The following is a 20,933-nucleotide window of genomic DNA, read 5'->3' as shown; positions in this document are numbered from 1 at the left end:
TAAGACAAGGTTGGATAGATTTTTGCATAGTAGGGGAATTAAGGGTTATGGAGAAAAGGCAGGTAGGTGGAGATGAGTCCATGACCAGATTACCCATGATCTCATTGAATGGCAGAGCAGGCTCAATGGGCCAGATGGCCTACTCCTGCTCCTATTTCTTATGTTCTTATGTTCAGTATGTAGGATCTAGAATTTATTTTGTATGGTGAAGGTGATAACAAAGTTGATCAATACTTTTGAAAGGAGATTAGATGGACACTTGGGAGAATAATTAAAAGCTATAGGGAAAGTGTGTTCAAAGATTCAAGATTCCAAGTACATTTATGATCAAAGCATGTAGGCAGTACAGAACTCTGAGATTTATCTTCCCCACAGACAGCCACCAAACAAAGAAAACTATTGAACCTGTTCAAAGAAAAACATCAACCCACCCCACACCCCCCAACCATGCACCCCCAAAAAAATGCCAAATGGCAGAAAAAGAGCAAAAAAGCACAAAATCAAAAGGGTCCAGGCATATTCAGTTCAACCTAGCGCAGCACCGTTCGTTATCTGCAGGCCCTTCGTCATCAAAAATGCCCAAAATAACAACGAAAGAGAAGCAGCCAGAAACCAGTGTGGAAATGATGCTGTTGCTTAAGAAAATGGAATGAGCTCAGTGGCCTAAGTGACAGTTTCAATGCCAGAATGATTTTATGCTTCTCATAATTATTAAATTTATATCATTGAATGTGATGACTTTCACGTTCAACGAATCATTATTTGAGATTATCACAGTTATTGATTAGTAATGAAGATGTAAAACATCAGGTAAACTTCATAAAATTACTCAACTGTTCACTCAGCCTGTAACATTGAATTTAGCTGCCCAACCAATGCAATCCAGTTACTTCGATAGCTGTATCATTTAATGGGCATGTCTCTAATTAGTTCATTTTCGTTTCTGTCCTCCAGAGAAGGCACGATAAAGGTTGGTGACAGACTTTTGAGTGTCGATGGAATTCGGCTTTTTGGAACAACTCATGCAGAAGCCATGAGCATTCTCAAACAGTGTGGCCAGGAAGCAACGTTAATAATCGAATATGATGTGTCTGTAATGGGTACGTTAAGTTTCTGGACAAGTCCTTAATCTTCACCTAGACCTAGATCCCTCTTAACTAATATTTTTAAAGAGTCATTGTGTGTCAGATGCAGCCAACTGTGTTCTGCTAGGAAGTTGGCAAGTGTAACAGTATCATCTGTGGGTTCATTGAGGTGAACTATTTCTGGTTCTCTTGTATTAACTTGCAGATAAATCAATCTGTTCATGTTAGCATTCTAACCAATGTCCTAGTCAAGAAGGTGTTGTTTCTAAAATAAAAGATAATCACCAAAATAAATGAAATTAATCTTTACTCAACTTACAATTTCAGAAGCCTAATGTAATAGTAGTTTTGATTGATTTGTTTCTTTTCTATACAAGGGCACTTTTCTACCTAATAATTTGTGAATACTATGTCCGTCCTATTAAAAAAAAATGTTGTGTAATAAAATTTAAGTTTTCATTCCCTGCAGTATCTGCTGTTGGCAAGGCTTATTTACTTCCTTTTACCAAATTCTTGATTGTTTCTGTTTACTCTCTTGTAAAAGATCTATTACAATAATCATTGCATGTACAACTTACCAAAGGCTAATAACTTTTTTTTTCTTAGATTCTGTGGCAAATGCTTCTGGCCCGCTGATGGTGGAAGTGGCAAAAACCCCTGGTTCAAGCTTGGGCATTGCTTTAACTACCTCACTATACTGTAACAAGCAAGTGATCGTCATAGACAAAATAAAGGCTGCCAGCATTGCTGACAGGTATGCCCGTGAACTGAAGTGGCACTTCTCTGGATCACTTAGTTAGATGGTACCAAGTCACAATAGAATTTGCATTGTAATTTTTAAAAAATGAGCATTTTCAAGAATTAACCAAAGCCTCGTAAATAGTTCAAAGTTCAAAAAGTTCAAAGTAAAATTTATTATCAGAGTACGTACATATCATCACATACAACCCTGAGGTTCTTTTTACTGTGGGCATACTCAGCAAATCTATAGATCAGTAACTAAACAGGATTAATGAACAACAAACTATGCAAATACAGATATAAATAAATAACAAGAGAAAAGAGTATGAAATAACAAGTATGAAATAACAAGAGAAAAGAGTCCTTAAATGAATGTAGTTATCCCCTTTTGTTCAAGAGCCTGATGGTTGAGGGGCAGTAACTGTTCTTGAACTTGGTGGTGCAAGTCCTGAGACATGCGTACCTTCTGTTGATGGCAGTCAGTGAGAAACGAGCAAGGCCTGGGTGGTGAAGATGCTGCTTTCCTACGGCAACGTTTTATGTAGATGTGCTCAATGTTCGGGAGGGTTTTACCCGTGATTTACTGGGCCAAATCCACTACCTTTGTTGGATTTTCTACTCTAAGGCATTGGTGTTCCCATACCAGGCTGTAATGCAGTCAGTCAGAACACTTTCCACAGGGGGAAAAGTTTAAAGGGAATATTGAGGGGGACTTCTTCACACAGAGAGTGGTGGGAGTGTGGAATGAGCTGCCAGATGAAGTGGTAAATGCGGGCTCACTTTTAACATTTAAGAAAAACTTGGACAGGTACATGGATGAGAGATATATGGAGGGATATGGTCCAGGTGCAGATCAGTGGGACTAGGCAGAAAAATAGTTCAGCACAGACAAGAAGAGCCAAAAGGCCTGTTTCTGTGCTGTAATGTTCTATGGTTCTAAGTTTACCAAAGTTTTTGATGACATGCCAAATCTCTGCAGACACCTAAGCAAGTAGAGGCGCTGGCATGCTTTTTTTGCAATAATAATATGGGTCCAGGACAAGTCTTCTGAGGTAGTGACACCCAGGAATTTAAAGTTACTGACCCCCTCCACCTCTGATCCTCCAATGAGTACTGGCTCTTGGACCTCTGGTTTCCCTCTCCTGAAGGCTACTATCAGTTCCTTGGTCTTATTAACGTTGAGTGAGAGGTTGTTGTTATTACACCACTCAGCCAAATTTTCCATCTCAATTTTCAAATTGAGTGACATGTTCAAAATGTTGAGAGAAACTAGCAGATGTCAGCAGACAAATAAGTACTGATATCTGTTTAAGTGAAAATTAATCCTTGAGGCTAATTAAAAAGGTTTATTTAATTGATGCTTTCAAACAATAACATAAGACGAGTCTCAGGCTGTTACTGTGGAATTGTGTTTTGATTCATCTCATCCTCATTTCCTCCAGATGAGATTGCATTTTCCATTTCTTTTCCGTATATAGATTTTTGGAAGATTATGAAGAAACCTGATTAATTTTATTTCCAATTAATGTGACGTAAAGGACCAAGAATAGGTTAGGGAAAGATTTACTGGAATGATAAACATCTGCTCCTTTTATGGAAGGGTCTCTGGTTCCTATATTGGTTTTGTTAACCTGCTCAGAACGCTGAAGCCTAGAAGCAAGTCATCCTCAATGCCAAAGAAGGAGAATATGGTTTAGTCAATGGATCTTAATATTTATTGAAATACAGCTTAGAATAGGTCCTTGAAGCCACATTGCCCAGCAATTCCCAGCTTAATCACAGAACAATTTACAATGACTAATTAACCCACCAACCGGCATGTCTCTGGACTGTGAGAGGAAACCAGAGCACTTGGAGGAAACCCACGCGGACATGGGGAGAACGTACAAACTCCTTACAGGCAGCGGCAGGATTTGAACCCAGGTCGCCTGTACTCTAAAGCATTGTGCTAACCACTACGCTACCATGCCATCCTAATTTTTTTTAAATGCCTGAATCCCAGTGTGCTTTGTGGTCTACAGTAATACTCAAGGTGACTATGTCACCATGTTGCACATGTCCATTGGCAACACAATGAGCTCCCAGTTTTAATGATCACAATAGGGAAACAGCTGAGGCAATGGTCACTATTCTCCTCGCAAAAGAATCAAAATGGGGCAATGATAGTGGGGCAGAGAAAACAATTGGGGCCAGTGATCTGTTAAATTGTAATTTGGTAATGTTTTTCAACTTTGATCTCTTTATTTTCTGCTGTTTGTGCATCACAGATAAAAAGCAAAATCCTTGATGCAAAATTAAATTCATATTTTGAATATAGAATTTTGATTTACTAGTGTTGAATTTAAGGAACATCCATTTTGCTTTTTCAGACCGTTGTGTCATTTTAAGCTCTGCCTATGATCTAAAATGTTTGTGTGCCTACAGATGTGGAGCTTTACATGTTGGAGATCACATCCTTTCGATCGATGGCACCAGCATGGAGTATTGCACGTTAGCTGAGGCAACGCAGCTCTTAGCCAGTACCTCCGAACATGTAAAACTAGAGCTACTTCCATATCACCAAACGCGATTTGCTTTGAAGGGACCAGAACACGGTGAGTATCCAGATGTTTGTCCGTGCAGAATCTATGCCCGATAGGAGTTCTAGAATCAGAATCAGGTTTAATATCACCAGCATACATACTGTATGCAGTGGAATTTGTTGCTTTGTGGCAGCAGTGTATTGCAATACATAGAAATAAAACTATAAATTACAAAAAGTATATATAAAAGTAAATTAAATAAGTTGTGCAAAAAAAAGAGGGAATAAATAAGAAGTACAGAGAAAGTGTTCATAGGTTCATCGTCCACTCAGAAATCTGATGGCAGAGGTGAAAAAGCTGTTCCTAAAACGTTGAGTGTGTGCCTTCCTGTACCTCCTGCTTGACGGTAGCAATGAGAACAAGACATGTCCTGGGCGATGTGGGTCCTCATTGATGGGTGTCACCCTTTTCAGACATCACCTTTTAAAGGTGTCCTCGATGCCAGGGAGACTAGTGCCCATGATGGAGCTGGCTAAGGTTACAAATTTTCTGCAGCTTTTTCTCATCCTGTGCAGGGGCCCCTCCAACCCAGACGGTGATGCGACCAGTTAGAATGCTCTCCACAGTACATCTTTAGAAATTTGCAAGTATCTTTGATGATCTACCATTTCTCCTCAAGCGCCTAATGAAATATAGCCGCTGATATGCCTTCTTTGCAGCTGCATTAATATTCTGGGCCCAAGAAAGATCTTTGGAGATGTTGACAGCCAGGAACTTGAAACTGCTCACCCTTCCCACTACCGATCCTCAATGAGGACGGGTGTGTGTTCCCTCGACTTCCCCTTCCTGAAGTCCACAATCAATTCCTTGGTCTTACTAATGTTGAGTACAAGGTCGTTGCCTCGACACCACTCAATCAGCTGATCTTCCTCACTCCTGTACGCCTCATGGTCATCATCTAAAATTCTGCCAACAGTAGCTGTGTCGTCAGCAAGTTTATAGAAGGTGTTTGAGCTGTGTGTCATGGGCATAGAGAAAGTACAGCAGTGGTCTAAGCACACATTCTTGAGGTGCAGCAGTGTTGAGTGTCAGTTAGGAGGAGATTTTATTTCCGATCTGCTGTGGTCTCCCGATGAAGAAGTCAAGGATCCAATTGCAGAGGGAGGTACAGAGGTCCAGATTTTGGAGCTTTTCGATTAGAACTGAGGGTATGATTGTGTTAAATGAGGAGCTGTAGCCAATAAGCAGCAGCCTGATGTAGATATTACTGTTGTCTAGGTTATCCAAAGCTGAGTCAAGACCCAGTGAGATTGTATCCCCTGTAGGCAGATTGTAGCAATAAGCAAATTACTTCAGGTCCAGGTGATTTGCGAAGGCAGAAGTTGATTCTAGCTATGATCAACGTCTCAAAGCACTTCATCACGTTAGATGTAGGTGCCACAAGGTGATAGTCATTAAGACATCTCCCCCTGCTCTTCTTGGGCACTGGTGTGATTATCATCCTTTTGAAGTAGGTGGGAAACTCTGACCACAGCAGTGACAGGTTGAAATTGTTCTTGAAGCTTCCGGCCAGTTGGTTGGCTCAAGTTTCAGAGCCATCAGGTCCTCACAGCCTGAGGTTACATCCTGGGAGGAAACCATTCAGCCCATCTAAATCAGTCCAGTTTTACACAAGAGCAGCCAGCTCGTCCTACTCACAGGCCTCTCCACATAACACTGCAAATTCCTTCTTTTCATATGCTCTTCCAGCTCCCTTTTGAATATTGCAATTGAATCAGCTGTTTGGTATCACCAGTTACTCTCGATCTGTGTGTGTGTATATATATATATATATATATATATATATATATCCCCTCATAATTTAAAATACACCTCTCTGTAACTTCCGCAGTTCAAAGGAAAACAACACCAACTTCTTCAGTCAAGCAGATATCACTTTCATAAATCTTTTCTTTATCCTCTTTAAAGCCTTCACCCCTTTCCCAAAGTGAGACACTCAAAAGTGGGCAGAATATTTCATTCAAACTTCTTTACTTCGTACTCTTAGCCGATACCTATAGTGCTCAGGATTCCATGTGTATTTTAAACCACATTTTTAAACCCCACCTTCTTAACTTTACTTCCCCTACCCACCCCCATCTTCATACCTCACCTTTATCTGCATTGAATTTCGTCTGCTGCTCTTTTGTTGATTTTACTAGACTCCCTTTGGTCTATTCATCATCATCATTATGTGCTGTGTTGAATGACATGGGCGATCATGGTCTTTGACCATGATTGTTCTTGGTTTGCCATTGCCTTCTCCTGGGCAGTGTCTTTACAAGACGGATGATCCCAGCCATTATCAATACTCTTCAGAGATTGTCTGCAACAGTGGTTGCATAACCAGGACTTGTGATATGCACCAGCTGCTCATATGACCATCCTGCTCCCATGGCTTCATCTGACTGATCATGGGGCTAAGCAGGTGCTACACCTCGTCCCAAGGGTGACCTACAGGAAAGCGGAGGGAAGGAGCACCTTGCACCTTACATCTCCTTTGTGGAGACGTAGCTCCATGCTGCTACCCTTTTGGTCTTACTATTCACAAGCTTCACTCCAGGTTTTGAGTGATCTGTGAATTTGGAAATTGTGCACTGTATAGTCAAGTCAAGTCCAGATCACTAAGGAGAACCATATCTAATATCTGTCCTCACCTCTTTAAAATAAAATAAATTTTTTTTGATAGAAAGTAAAGGATTTCAATGAATTTTCATTAATTTTTTAAAAAATAATTTCATCCCAAATAGAATGATGAGTTTAAAAACTGTATGAAACATTATGAAGTATATAACAATTCTCCATGAAATATATTTTGTATATAAAAGATGCACCTATCTCAATGAGCACCATGAGCACTTGTCTCAATGCCACCCTCAGGCATGTGAAACTGCCAGAGCTTTTCAGGTAAATGAGGTTGCAGGGCCAGAATCAGATTCGTATCTATCATTACTGATGTATGTCATGACAGCAGTACAGTGCAAGACATAAAAATTAATGTAAGTTATTAAAATATACAAATAGTGCAAAAGACAGCAAGCACAAAATGCTGGAAGAACTCAGCAGGTCAGGCAGCATCTATGGAGGGGAATAAGCAGTCGATGTTTTGGACTGAAACCCTTCATCTGGGTCTCGGCCTGAAACCTCAATTGCCTTTTCCCCTCTATGGATGTTGCCTAACTCATTGAGTTCCTCCAGCACTTTGTGTGTGCTACACTGGATTTCCAGTATCTACAGAATCTCTTGTGTTAATGGTGTAGTGTTCATGGGTTCATGATCCATTCAGAAATCTAATGGTGGAGGAGAGGAACTGTTCCTAAAATGATGAGGTTGGGTGTTCAGGCTCCTCCGCCTCCTTCCTGAGAATAGTAATGTGAAGAGGGCGTGTCCCAGATAAAAGGATGAGGCTATTTCTCATTGTTCAACAACTGAAATTCCCATTGGGCTTCATTAATCATCGTTAATAGGAAGGACTAATCTGCTGCCTAATTTACTGTCTAATCCTAACGTGACGACATGCGAGCGTCCCATGTGTTAGTTGACAATCTAGCTTTTAATTTGCCTTTCACTCTTTCAACAAACTGGACTAAATGAAGAGCTTCATGGTTAAACTGTTGGACTAGTATCTAGAGGTCTGGATTATTAATCTAGTTATGTGAGTTTGAATCAGCCGGCTCATTTAAAATCAAGTAATTACAAAAATTGGAGCTAAAACCAGTACCCTCCCGGACTGTTATGAAAGTCACACTGCACATTCCTGACTATCAGCAAAGGATATTCTGCTAAGTTTGCCCAGACTCTTCTGTGTGTCGCTTAAGAGGATTCATTGTTCTTGACTCTTGACTCTTGACTGTCCTGTGAAACGGCCTGTCAATTTGCAACTGTAAGCTGATCTTGGCAAGCAATTAAAGTTCTCTGACTTCATCACATCAACATCACTGAGGCCTGGCATGGTCATTCTGTCAGAACCCTTGGAACAAGAGGTCATGGTAGAACTGGCAGTTCCTCAAGAAGACTGCATTGGGGAGGTGTTTGAGCATGAGAAAGCCAAGTACCAGGAGCTGGTAGAGCAGGGCCAGAGACAGGGGAGGAGGGCATGAGGTAAGCCTGTAGAGCTGGAGTGTAGAGGTTTTTGCTGGCTGCTCACTGTGCAAAACCTATTCTCTCCTTGGCATTATGGGGGCTGCAAAGAAAAGAGCCATCAGGACCATCACAGGGGCTGCTGAGTGAGCCGTCAGATAGCTATGGATCAAGAGGTGTGACCTGTGGACCAGTGCAGGTGGGACACAAACCAGTTCCTGATCAACCCCAGCTGGGTCGCCTGGGAGACAACGTCTGACGTTGAAAAACCCGAAACAACCGATGATCCCAGGTTACATCGCTGATGACGTTTCCCAGCGCATCCTCTCACTATCAAGGATCTAATGTGGTTGGACAATAGGTGCAGGAGTAGGCAATTCGGCCCTTCGAGCCAGCACCGCCATTCACTGTGATCATGGCTGATCATCCACAATCAGTATCCAGTTCCTGCCTTATCCCTATAACCTTTGATTCCGCTATCTTTAAGAGTTCTATCCATCTCTTTCTTGAAAGCATCCAGAGACTTGGCCACCACAGCCTCCTGGGGCAGAGCATTTCATATATCCACCAGTCTCTGCGTGAAAAAGTTTTTCCTCAGCTCCGTTCTAAATGGCCTACCCCTTATTCTTAAACTGTGGCCTCTGGTTCTGGACTCACCCATCAGCGGGAACATGCTTCCTGCCTCCAGCGTATCCAATCCCTTAACAATCTTATATGTTTCAATAAGATCCCCTCTCAGCCTTCTAAATTACAGAATATACAAGCCCAGTCGCTCCTATCTTGTGACGTATGACAGTCCCGCCATCCCAGGAATTAAGCTTGTGAACCTACGCTGCACTCCCTTGATAGCAAAAATGTCCTTCCTCAAATTTGGAGACCAAAACTGCACACAGTACTCCAAGTGTGGTCTCACCAGGGCTCTGTACAGCTGCAGAAGGACCTCTTTACTCTTATACTCAATTCCCCTTGTTATGAAGGCCAGCATGCCATTAGCTTTCTTCACTGCCTGCTGTACTTGCATGCTTGCTTTCAGTGACTGATGAACAAGAACGTTTAGATCTCGTTGTGTTTCCCCTTTTCCTAACATAACTCCATTTAGATCCTCATGACTCCATCTGCCTTCCCATTCTTACCACCAAAGTACTGGCCTTGTCAGCAAAATCCCTAACAAGTGAACTAATTTTTTAAAAAAATACTTAGTTATGCTGTTTGCTTTTATGCAGTTTTTTAAGACAGAATTGGGTACATTCACAAGTTCCAAGCACCTAATGCTCATGGATCAAAGAGCTGTTCCCCTGAAGCACAACCACAACCCTACCCTTTACTCATTTAGACCCTCACCACCAACCAGGAACACAAAGTTTACAAGACACATTTATTCTATTTTGTAAAATGCCCTCTGATGTAGGTTAGTTTATATGCCAAGAATAATATATGTGTAGTGAAACAATTCTGTTTTCTTGGAAAATAGGATTTGTTACGCCTTTTTCGCCCTTTACTTTAGTATTTAACACATCCCTCAGCTGGGTGAATGAATTTCTTGGCTGTTTACACCAAAACATTTTCAGAGGTGAACTAGCTTTCAACAAAGATAGAGGGATATATCTGACATTCCTACTTGAATGATTTCATAACCCTTTTTTGTGAATTCCAAAAGAATTGTGCTTCTGGTCTATTAGTAATTATGTTTCAATGTGCTGTTTGAGATGAGGATGTTACTCCTGGTATTTTGCTTTTGGCTTATTACCATTGCTTAAAAGAACTAAATTAGTTGTTTGTCAAAACCCAGTAAAAACAAACTTTAACCTTGATTGGAAACCGCTAAACACGACTAAACTCATCTGAAACCCTCGACCAAGAAGAGTACAATGTGCAGAACTTGTGTTAAATACTAACGATTTAAGATGTGGCTTCTCATTCATTGCATCTTGCCCAGTCTTGACTGGTATACGTGGTCTTCTTGAACGATTGACAAAAATTGTTCAGGAATTCTGATGTAATAGCCAACAAGTTCTGTGGAGTATTTTCCCAGTCTCCCATCAGACTCTGGGAGGACATCAAAACTTCTGAGTAATGGTATGGACATGTTTGTTTCCGTTTTTTGGGTAGTTCCAGCTGTCTGATGGGACACCTGGAGAATACCTATGGAATGAGCCAACAGAAAAATGGGCTATTTCAATAGGTGAGAGAAAAAAGTTGTCATTCTTTCTTCTGTTAGCTGTTGCAATGTATAATTCTTCTGTCTTACCCTCTTTTCTGCTCCATTCTGTCTGTCTTTGTGTGTGGTTCCCATCATCCTTCATGTGGACAGTCAGGGTTCAGAGGAGCAGCAGACAACTTGCCTGGGATACCTGTGGAAGCAACAACAGCAACTTCCTCACCTACCAGCCCTATAACACCTACCACCCTGACCAATGCAGGATGGCGACCTCGAAATGCCAGAAACATCCTCAAAACAATCTCCGTAATGTTCAATATTTTTTCTCCTGTCCTTTTCACCATCTATTTTCTGTCCCGTTTTCTGTTTGCATGGTTTGAAACTACTAATATATCAGTGACTGGACATGATGTGGTTTGAATGTTTGAGGATTAACTTTTAACATTAAGTTTACAGTTAATATACTGTTCACATAATTGGGTCTGATACCCATGACCGTTGAAACTAAATCAATAAGTTTGAGTTTAATAATTTTTCAGTATGAACCAATTCAAGTGCACAAAGCTACTGATGTCAGGTTTGGCAAGTAACAGTGCACTATATAGTTAGAAAATACTGCAGCACAAAAGTAAGCTATTCAGCCCATCTAGTCCATGCTGGCCCAGTCTTATGCCTAATCCCATTCATCTGCACCTGGACCATATCCCTCCATACCTCTCTCAACGATGTACCTAACCCAACTTCAGCATTACAACTGAACCCACATCTTTATGCTGACAGCTCGCGCACACTCATATCACCCTCTGAGTGAAGAAGTTTCCCCTCAGATTCACCTAGAATCTTTCACCTTTCACACTAAGCCTTCAAACTCTAGTTATAGAGTCATAGATCCATAGAGCACTACAGCACAGAAACAGGCCCTTTGGCTCATCTAGTTGATGCTGAACTATTAAACTGCCTAGTCCCATCGTCCTGCACCCGGACCATAGCCCTCCATACCCCTCTCATCCATGTGCATATCCAAACTTTTCTTAAAAGTTGAAATTGACCTCTTATCCATTACTTGTGCTGTTAGCTGGTTCCATGCCCTCTCCATCCTCTGAGTGAGGAGTTTCCCCTCATGTTCCACTCAAACCTTTCACCCTTAACCTGTGACCTCTGCTTGTAGTCTCACCCAACCTCAGTGGAAAAAAATCAAATCTCCCCTCAATCTTCTACATTTTAGGGAATAAATCCTTATCTTTATCTCAGGTTCTCATGTGCTGGCTAAATCCTTGTAGATTTTGTCTGCACTCTTTCAATCTTATTTACATTTTTCCTGTACGTAGGTAACCAGAACTGCGCACAATACTCCAAATTAGACCTCATCAATGTCTTATACAATTTCAACATAACATCCCAACTCTTGTTCTTAATACATTGATCTATGAAGGCCAATATGCCAAAAGCCTTCTTTACAACCTTATCTACCTGTGACGCCATTTTCAAGGAATTATGGATCTATATTCCCAGATCCCTCTGTCTACCGCTCTCCTCAGTATCCTATTGCTCTCCGTGTAAGACCTACCCTGGTTGGTCTTCCCAAAATGCAGCACCTCACACTTCTCTGCAGTAAACTCTATCTGCCATTTTTCGGCCCATTTTTCCAGCTGCTCCAGATCCCGCTGCAAGCTTTGATAGTCTTCCTCGCTCTCCACTACACTCCCAGTCTTGGTGTCATCTGCAAATGAACTGACCCAGTTTTCCACATTATCATCCAGATTTTTGATATAGATAACAAACAACTAACAGACCCAGCACCAATCCCTGCAACACACACTTGTCACAGGCCTCCAGAGAGAGACAACCATCTACAACCAGTCTTTCACTTCTTCTGTGAAGCCTCATCTTGAATTCCAAGCAACTGATCCTTCTCGACATTGTCAAAGGCCTGGTAAAGTCCATGTAGACAACATGCAGTACCTTGCCTCCATCAACTTTCCTGGTAACTTCCTCAAAAAACACTATAATAATGGTTAGACACAACCTAGCATGCACAAAGCCATGCTGACTTTCTGTAATCAGTCCCTGTCTATCCAAATACATAGATATCCAGTCCCTAAGAATATCTTCCAATATATTTTCCACTACTGATGTCAGATTCACCAGCCTATAACTTCCTGTTTTATTCTTAGAGCTTTTGTTAAACAACAGAACAGCATTAGCTATCCTGCGATCCACCAGCGTCTCACCATGGTTAAGGAAGTTTAAAGTATTTCTGCTACGACCCCTGCAGTTTCTGCACTCACATCCCACAGGGTCCAAGGGAACACATTGTCAGGCCCTGTGGATTTATCCATCCTAGTTTCCCTCAAGGCAGCAAAAACCTCCTCCTTTATAATCTGCACAGGGTCCATGACCTCACTGCTGCATTGCCTCACATTCAGTTCTCCTTCCAAGTTAATACAGATGCAAAACATCCATTTAAGATCTTACCCATCTCTTTCAGCTCCTTGCATAGATTACCACTCTGATCTTCCAAAGGACCAATTTTATCCCTTGTTAACCTTTTGCTCGTAACATCTTATGGAAGCCCTTAGGATTCTCCTTCACCTTGTCTACTAGAGCAACCCCATATTTTCTTTTAGCCCTCCCGATTTCCTTTTTAAGTGTTCTCTTCCATTTCTCATTCTCAAGTACCTCATTTGTTCCTGCCTGCCTATACCTGCCATCCATCTCCTCTTTGTAATCAGGGCCTCAGTATCTCTCAAAAACCAAGTTTCCATAAACCTGTTATCTTTGCCTTTTATTCTGATAAGAACATACAAAACTCTATAATCTCAAAATTTTACTTTTGAAGGCCTCCCAACTACAAAGTACACCTTTGCCAGAAAATACCCTATCCCAGTCCACACTTGCCAGATCCTTTCTGACACATCAAATTTGACCCTTCTCCAATTTAGAATTTCAACCCGAGGATCAGACCTATCCTTTTCCACAATTTACCTTGAAACTAATGACATTATGATCACTAAATGCAAAGTATTGCCCTGCAGAAACTTCTGTCACCTGCCCTGTCTCATCCCCTAATAGGATATCTGGTATTGCACACTTTCTCGTTGGGACTTCTATGCGCCGATTAAGGAAATGTTCCTGAACACATTTGACAAACTCTTTCCCATCCTGCCCCTTTACAGCATTGGAGTCCCAATCAATATGTGGAAAGTTAAAATCACCTACTCTCTCAACCTTATGTTTCTTTGTACAGTCTGTAAATGCTTTACGAGTTTGCTCCTCCCAATCCCGCCAACTGTTGGGTGGGCCATCATATAATCCCATTAACGTGGTCATACCTTTCTTATTCCTCATTTCCACCCATAAAGCCTCACTAGACGAGTTCTCCAGTCTGTCCTGACTGAGCACTGCCATGACTTTTTCCCTGACTAGTGATGTCCTTTAATCCCACCTGTCCAAAGCAATAGAACCCCAGAGCATTCATCTGTAGAGTGGCATAAGTAGTAGGCTGCTGGCCTACAGCATCAGAGAGCCAGGTTCAGTCCTGACCTCTGGTGCTGTCACATTCTCCCTGTAGCTGCATGGGCTTCCTCCAGTACATCTCAAAGATGTGTGGACTAGCAGGCCATTTGACATTTATGTATTTTCTCCTAGTGTGTGGTGAGTGGTAGAATCTGTGGCGAGTTCAGAAGAATGTGGTGTGGTGGAGGGAGGGAGAAATGGGAGTAATAGGGGATTTGTGTGTGGTGGTGGGCGGGGAATGGGAGTAATAGGGATTAGTGTGTGGTGGGGGAGGGGAAATTGGAGTAATAGGGGATTAGTGTGTGGTGGGGGGAGGGAGTAATGGGAGTAATAGGGGATTAGTGTGTGTTGCGGGAGGGAGAAATTAAAGTAATAGGGATTAGTGTGTGGTGGAGGAGAGAAATGAGAGTAATAGGGGATTAGTGTGTGGTGGGGGGAGAAATGGGAGTAATAGGGGATTAGTGTGTGGTGGGGGGGAGAAATGAGAGTAATAGGGGATTAGTGTGTGGTGGGGGGAGAAATGGGAGTAATAGGGGATTAGTGTGTGGTGGGGGAGGGAGAAATGGGAGTAATAGGGATTAGTGTGTGGTGGGGGTGGGAGAAATGGGAGTTATAGGGGATTAGTGTGGAGTGATGGTGGATGGTTGGTGCAGCTGAGGGGCCCTTTGCTGTGCTGAAACTCGCCTTGACTCTATACCCAGACGAGAAGGAAAAGGGTGGAAGGTGTATGTGAAGAACAGATGAAAGTATTGTTAGAAAACTGGGCAATGAGTTTGAAGATGAGTTTTGTCCACATTGGCTAAAGTCTTTATGAAAAAATGTGATATTGTGAATGTTGTATCACTCTTTCTGAATAATACAGCACGGAAAAGCATATAAAGGGCAATCAGAATCAGGTTTAATATCAGTGGCATATGTCGTGAAATTTGTTGTTGTGTGGCAGCAGAACAGTGCAATTAATATTAATAGAGAAAAACCTGAATTACACTAAGTATGTACCTATTAAATAGTTGAATAAGTAGAGCAAAGATAAAAATTAAAAAAGTAGTGAGGTAGTGTTTATGGGTTTAATGTCTATTCAAAAATCTGATGGCACAGGGAAAGAAGCTGTGCCTGAATCACTGAGTGTGTGCCTTCAGGCTCCTGTACCTCCTCCCTGATGGTAGCAATGAGAACAGGATATGTTCTGGGTGATGGAGGTCCTTAATGATGGATGCCGCCTTTTTGAGGCATTGTTCCTTGACGATGTCTTACGGAGGCTAGTGCTTATGATGGAGCTGACTAAGTTTACAACTCTCCACAGCTTATTTCAATCTGATGCAGCAGCCTTCCCCCTGACCTGCCACTTCCCGTACCAGATGGTACATTAACGAGCAACTCTGACTTATAACCTTGCTTGTCAGTGAGACTTGTTCTCCTTTAGAAATTCTTTGGCTCAGCAACCTCCTCCTATTCATAGTTTTGTGCACATGTTGTTCACGTACTTATTTTAATATCCGGTATATGGAAAGTAGAGCAAAGACCATACAATTCTTAATGATAAATAATTATAATGCTCTTCAAGCGGGTACATTTATCTCCTCCTCCTGCCAGTGTCCCACCTCCTGGAGAAACTTTAGTCATGTTCTTCCTTTCTCTGGCATTGTGTTCATTGCAAGTGAGTCACGGGGAAATTTAACTTCTTCAATGGGCTAGTAAAAACATGAACAAAAACATTGTAGATCAATTTTTTTTTACTATAGTTTAATTGTTTATTTGCACCTCTTCCTGGAGGCATGTATTGCGCCAGAAAGTATTGTTGCAGGACTGTGCGATGCAATAATAGTCCAGATTTTCTTGACAACTTCACGTCAAGTGCAGTTAATTGCAAGGAAACAGGGTAGAACATGGAAGGCAGCTAAAATCTCCTAGAAATAGAAGGTTGTGATTGGTTCTCTAACATATGTCAAAGTGAAGTTTTGAAAAAAAAAGCTTGAAACCTTCTCAAATACTTGGGTTAGTCAGTGATGACAATGAATTAGTTGAAGAGCTTCTTAGATAGACCAATGTGTGAGCTAACTTCGAAACAAAAACATTGCACAAATATCTGCCAGATGAATTAAACGTCTGTTATGAGCACTAAATGAATATGAGCATCAGTTGCCAGTTATAAATATCTTTGCACATGTTACCAATAACTTCAGGATCCAAGTATGTAGAATGGCTTGTTTCAAATGACGAAGTACAAAGACCCATCACCCAGCACATGAGACACTGTGAACATCTATTGTCCACACTAAAGAAAAGGAAATGAGATGGTATAGCCATATAACAAGATCAAGTGGACACTCAAGGCCATTCAGTAGGGAATGGAGCTGTGGAAAAGAAAAAGGGGCAGACAGAGGAAGAAACGGGTAGACAACAATGCAGAGTAGACCAGAGAGAGCTTTGCCACAACCCAGGCACTTACCCACAGCCGTGAGAAATGGAGGCAGCTGGTGCATTGCTTATTTGTACAGTGCTCCTACGAGTCAGGCAGGTTGAGGGATCTGTAACTGTAACCTTAAATCCCATTTTAACCAATGACCTTACAGCCATCGCCAATGGTAATAATCCTTGCTGTTCATCCTGTCCAGGACGCTCATCTGTTTGGTTCTATTCCTCCCTCAATTTTAACTAAAAGTATGCAGTTAAAATCAATTAATATATTGTATCAGGATTTGGATCAGATTTATATTTGTATTGAGTATAGTATCCACCTGAGCATTAAGACAACCTTCCATTTGATTATAACAAATCACAGACGTGATTTATTCAGTTTTAAATGTATTGCTTTAGTTAGTCGTCACCTTTCTTACCTTGTTGAGAGAAAGTAGTAGGATTACAGATAACTAAATCTCAGAAGGTGGACATTCAGCCCATTAAGTCCAGTGGCACATTTGAAGAGGAGCTGAGTTACCTTACCACCACCCTCCCACTTACTTCGTACCTATTTTTCCATAATTCAGTAGCTTTTGCTTTTTGTGTTCTCTTTACACTAAGCATCAGTTCTGTTTTCATTAACTAACAATTTAGTGACTTTTAACATAAAGTAGATTTTTCATTTACTTCAGTTTTATTGCCAATTCCATTAAGTCTGTTCCCAGGGCTGTTGTGGCTTCAATGCTGGGAAATATTTTCCCTTCATTAACTCAGTGTAAACCGTTCATGATCTTTAACATTTCAATGTGCTCACCTCTTGGTCTTTGTTCTGAGCACAGCCCCCATCATCTCCGGTCTATCTGAATAGCCGAAGCCATTCTTGGTTCTCTCTCTTGCATTCCGGACCAAGACTAAAGCTGTCTTAATATGAGGATGGGCATAATACCCCTGCTGAGTTAAACAAGTATTTTATTTAGGCTTGGTGACTTTTGTGTCAAATCCCTCTGCTCACCAGATTTAGTATTTCATATGCTTTATTGACAATATTGTTAAAATCCTGTCAATGCCAAAGATCTGTACATTCACAAGAACAACATACAAACTTAAACATGAATTATACAGATTATTTGCAAAGAAGAGCACAACTAAAGCAAAAGAAGACCATACCCATCATAGGGCATATACTGATCTACTGATCAGTGTTTTGCTGGTTGGTTCAAGGAATGGATAAGTGACGGGAAAATACCTGCTGGGTTAATGCTAATATTAATACTTCTCTCCTACTGGAATAGCTTCTTTTCACCAAAACATGTTCCTTTGTGAGACAGTTGACGTAGCTTTTTTTATGGGGTGGCACAATAGTGTAGTAACTAGCTCAACGCCTTACGGTACCAGCGACTCTCATGTCTCATGTCTCCGGGTGCTCCGGTTTCTTCCCACATTTCAAAGACCTACCAGTTGATAGGTCAACTGATCATTGCAAAATTTCCCATGATTTGGCTAGGGTTAAATCGGGCGTGGGGGGGAGCGGTTTGTTGGGTGGTGTGGCTCAAAGGGCTGGATTCCTCACTGTATATAAACAAACAAACATTAACCCCGATTATTCAAGAGGAAGTTAATTGTCCTCTGCATTATTGTTTTTGAAAGCTTTCCAGGCACGACCAAACAAAGTTCCACTTCACCCCCCCCCCCCCCCGACCCCCGACTCATTGTGGCCATCATCCTCTCTTATCTGGTGCCATGTACCACCTCCAGGTTTTGTCCATTCCTTCCCTCTGCCCTCCCACCCACCTGGCTCCATGCACCCATCATCCCCCACCTCATTCAATACCCCTGTCTCACCTGTCCGGCTGCTGGGTACAGGCGGTCTTCTCTGTACACTCTTCAGTCCTCAAGCAGGGTTCGCCCCACACCTTTTCCTCCATTTATGCTCTCCGACCCACTGAGTTCTTCAAGGAGGAGCAAATTGAAAGGCCACATGTAGTAGCATTCAAAATAACAGGTGATTTATTTAAACTGGTGCACTCCAGGAGACCCGTGGTCAAAGCTAATCTCTCTCAGCGAGAATTTCAAACAGCTTTTACATTCGTAGTTGATGAGATTACACAGGGACAGTAATACTGGGTTTTGAGAACAGAATGGTGGTTAAGAAAGACTTTAATGTCTTAATTACAGAGTGAAATTATTATCCACATTACACAAATTACTAACATAGATAACAGTAAATCCAATTTTCTATTACAACAATAGGTGCACACTATAATATAATTAACACATGGGTGTTATCACTGCTTTTTCCATGTCTTTACTTTTAGGCTTTATGTGTGGTTCCCTGTTACCTCATTAGCACAATCTACATCCCCATTTATCAGTTATTAGCCCTCACTATTCTTTTCTGTACAATACTCAGTTTACATATACCAAGGTACATATTACTATTCCCTGAAGCAAGTTCTTGCCGAATGTATGTTTTTCTCTTATTAGACAAAAAATACAGTACACTGCAGAAGTCTTAGGGGTGTGTGTGTGTGTGTGTGTGTGTGTGTGTATGTATGTGTGTGTGTGTATATATATATATATATATATATATATAGGGGGGGGGAGAGAGAGAGAGCGCACGCACGCACTAAGACACCTACTGTAAGACTTTTGCACAGTATTGTTTTTGTCAATGTGGAGCGGAGAGTGAGTCTGTAAATCTGGTGGGAACAAAGGATGTTGGGAATGGTGAGAGTGGGGCACCACAGGAGGGGTTAGGACAAGTGGCAGAGAAAAAGTACCAGGGTGGTGCTGGTGCAGGTGCAGATACACCCAGCCCTAAAACACCAGGCAAGGTGATTTGATTCCAAGCAATTGGCTTATTGATCATTACAGAATGTCTCTCTGGTGCTTCCTGCTCCCTCCCCTCTCCCCTTCCCACTCTCAGTCCACAATAGAGACCCATGTTAGAATCAGGTTGATCATCACTATTTTTATCATCGTATCATTATCAAATACACACACACACACACACACACACACACACACACACAAGACCACAAGACCAAAAGACCTTGGCACAGTTTTGTATCATGATTCTCCCTGACATTTGGACCAAGAAACACCGTCCCATTTTAAGAAGGTTTGGAAGTGATGCCCAATGAGTTATTTCTACAGTGACGTCCTACAGCATCCTGGTCATAGGTTGACTCATACATGGTTTCTTTGTGTTGAGTTGTCTGTTCTGCAAACTCACTCTGTAGTTGAGTATTGAAAGGCTGGATAGGATGGGGGTGGAGAGGATGTTTCCAGTGTTGGGAGAGTCTAGGACCGGAAAACAAAATCTGAGAATAAAATGACAACATAGATGAGGGGATATCTTCTTTAGACCAGGGGTTCCCAACCTTTGTTATGCTGTTGAGCAATACCATTGAGGAAAGGCCCATGGACCCAAGTTGGGAACCCCTGCTTTAGACAAAAGGTGAACCTGTGGAATTCATTGCTGCAAATGACTGTGGAGGCCTAATCACTGGGTATAGTTAAAGCAGTAGTTGATAGGTTCTTGATTAGTATGGGTGTAAAAAGGTTACAGGGAGAAGGTTTGTGAACGAAATTGAGAAAAATCAGCCATGATCATATGGCAGAGACTTGATGGTTGCTATGTCTGAGCCTTGACAGTGAACTTTAACATGCTGTTAAGAACATAGAAGAATAGAAACCCTTCAGCCCACAATGTTATGTCAACCTCTTATTCAGCAAAGATTAATCTAACCGTTTCCTCCCACATAGTCCTCCATTTTTATTACAACCATTGCCTGTCAAAATGTGATCTAAATGTCTCTGATGTGTCAACCTCTGAACTCTGCCAACACCCCTGGCTTCCAGTCACTTGCAAGTCACTAACAACAATGTATGTAAAATAAACCTACTTCTGAGATTTCCCCCTATATTGTCCTCTAAGCACCTTAAAATTATTCCCTCTTTGTATTAGCATTGATGCTGTCTTTCCACACTTTCTATGTCACTTATCATCTTATGTACTTCCTGCAAGTCACCCGCTGCCAAAGAGAAAAACCCTAGCTTGCTCAACCTTTCTTCATAAGACATGCCCTCTAGTCCAGGAAGCAGCCTGATAAATCTCTTCTGCACCCTTTCTAAAACTGCCACATCTCCTTCCTATAATGAAGTGACCAGAACTCAACACAATATTCAAAGTGTGGCCTAACCAGAGTTATATAGAGCTGCAGCATTACCTTGTGGCTTTTAAATTCAAGCCTCTGACTCTCCTATCAGCTTGCATGGCAGTGTTGAGGGATCTTTGGCTGTGGACCCCAGGTCCCTCTTTTAAGTGAACGAAAGCAGTACAGGAAAGATAATTCTGTCAAAAGCTATCATCTACACATGTACTGTGGG

General features: G+C 41.6%; 1 protein-coding gene across 3 annotated transcripts in view; it reads left to right on the top strand.

The window, feature by feature from the left end:
• Positions 1-20,933, top strand: part of grip1 (glutamate receptor interacting protein 1) — a 344,038-nt gene that overhangs the window by 246,693 nt on the left and 76,412 nt on the right. For 2 of the 3 annotated variants that reach the window (XM_072267518.1, XM_072267519.1), the window contains exons 7-10: positions 955-1,100; positions 1,692-1,839; positions 4,251-4,420; positions 10,779-10,931. In XM_072267518.1, coding sequence (XP_072123619.1) covers positions 955-1,100; positions 1,692-1,839; positions 4,251-4,420; positions 10,779-10,931 — 617 coding nt within the window. The remainder of the gene's footprint in view (positions 1-954; positions 1,101-1,691; positions 1,840-4,250; positions 4,421-10,778; positions 10,932-20,933) is intronic. The other variant, XM_072267520.1, reaches the window with a different exon arrangement.

Source organism: Mobula birostris, chromosome 9, assembly GCF_030028105.1.
Source record: "Mobula birostris isolate sMobBir1 chromosome 9, sMobBir1.hap1, whole genome shotgun sequence".
Lineage (NCBI taxonomy): Eukaryota > Metazoa > Chordata > Chondrichthyes > Myliobatiformes > Myliobatidae > Mobula > Mobula birostris.
The sequence above is the reverse complement of the archived record's forward strand: the minus strand, read 5'-3'. Positions and strand labels throughout refer to the sequence as shown.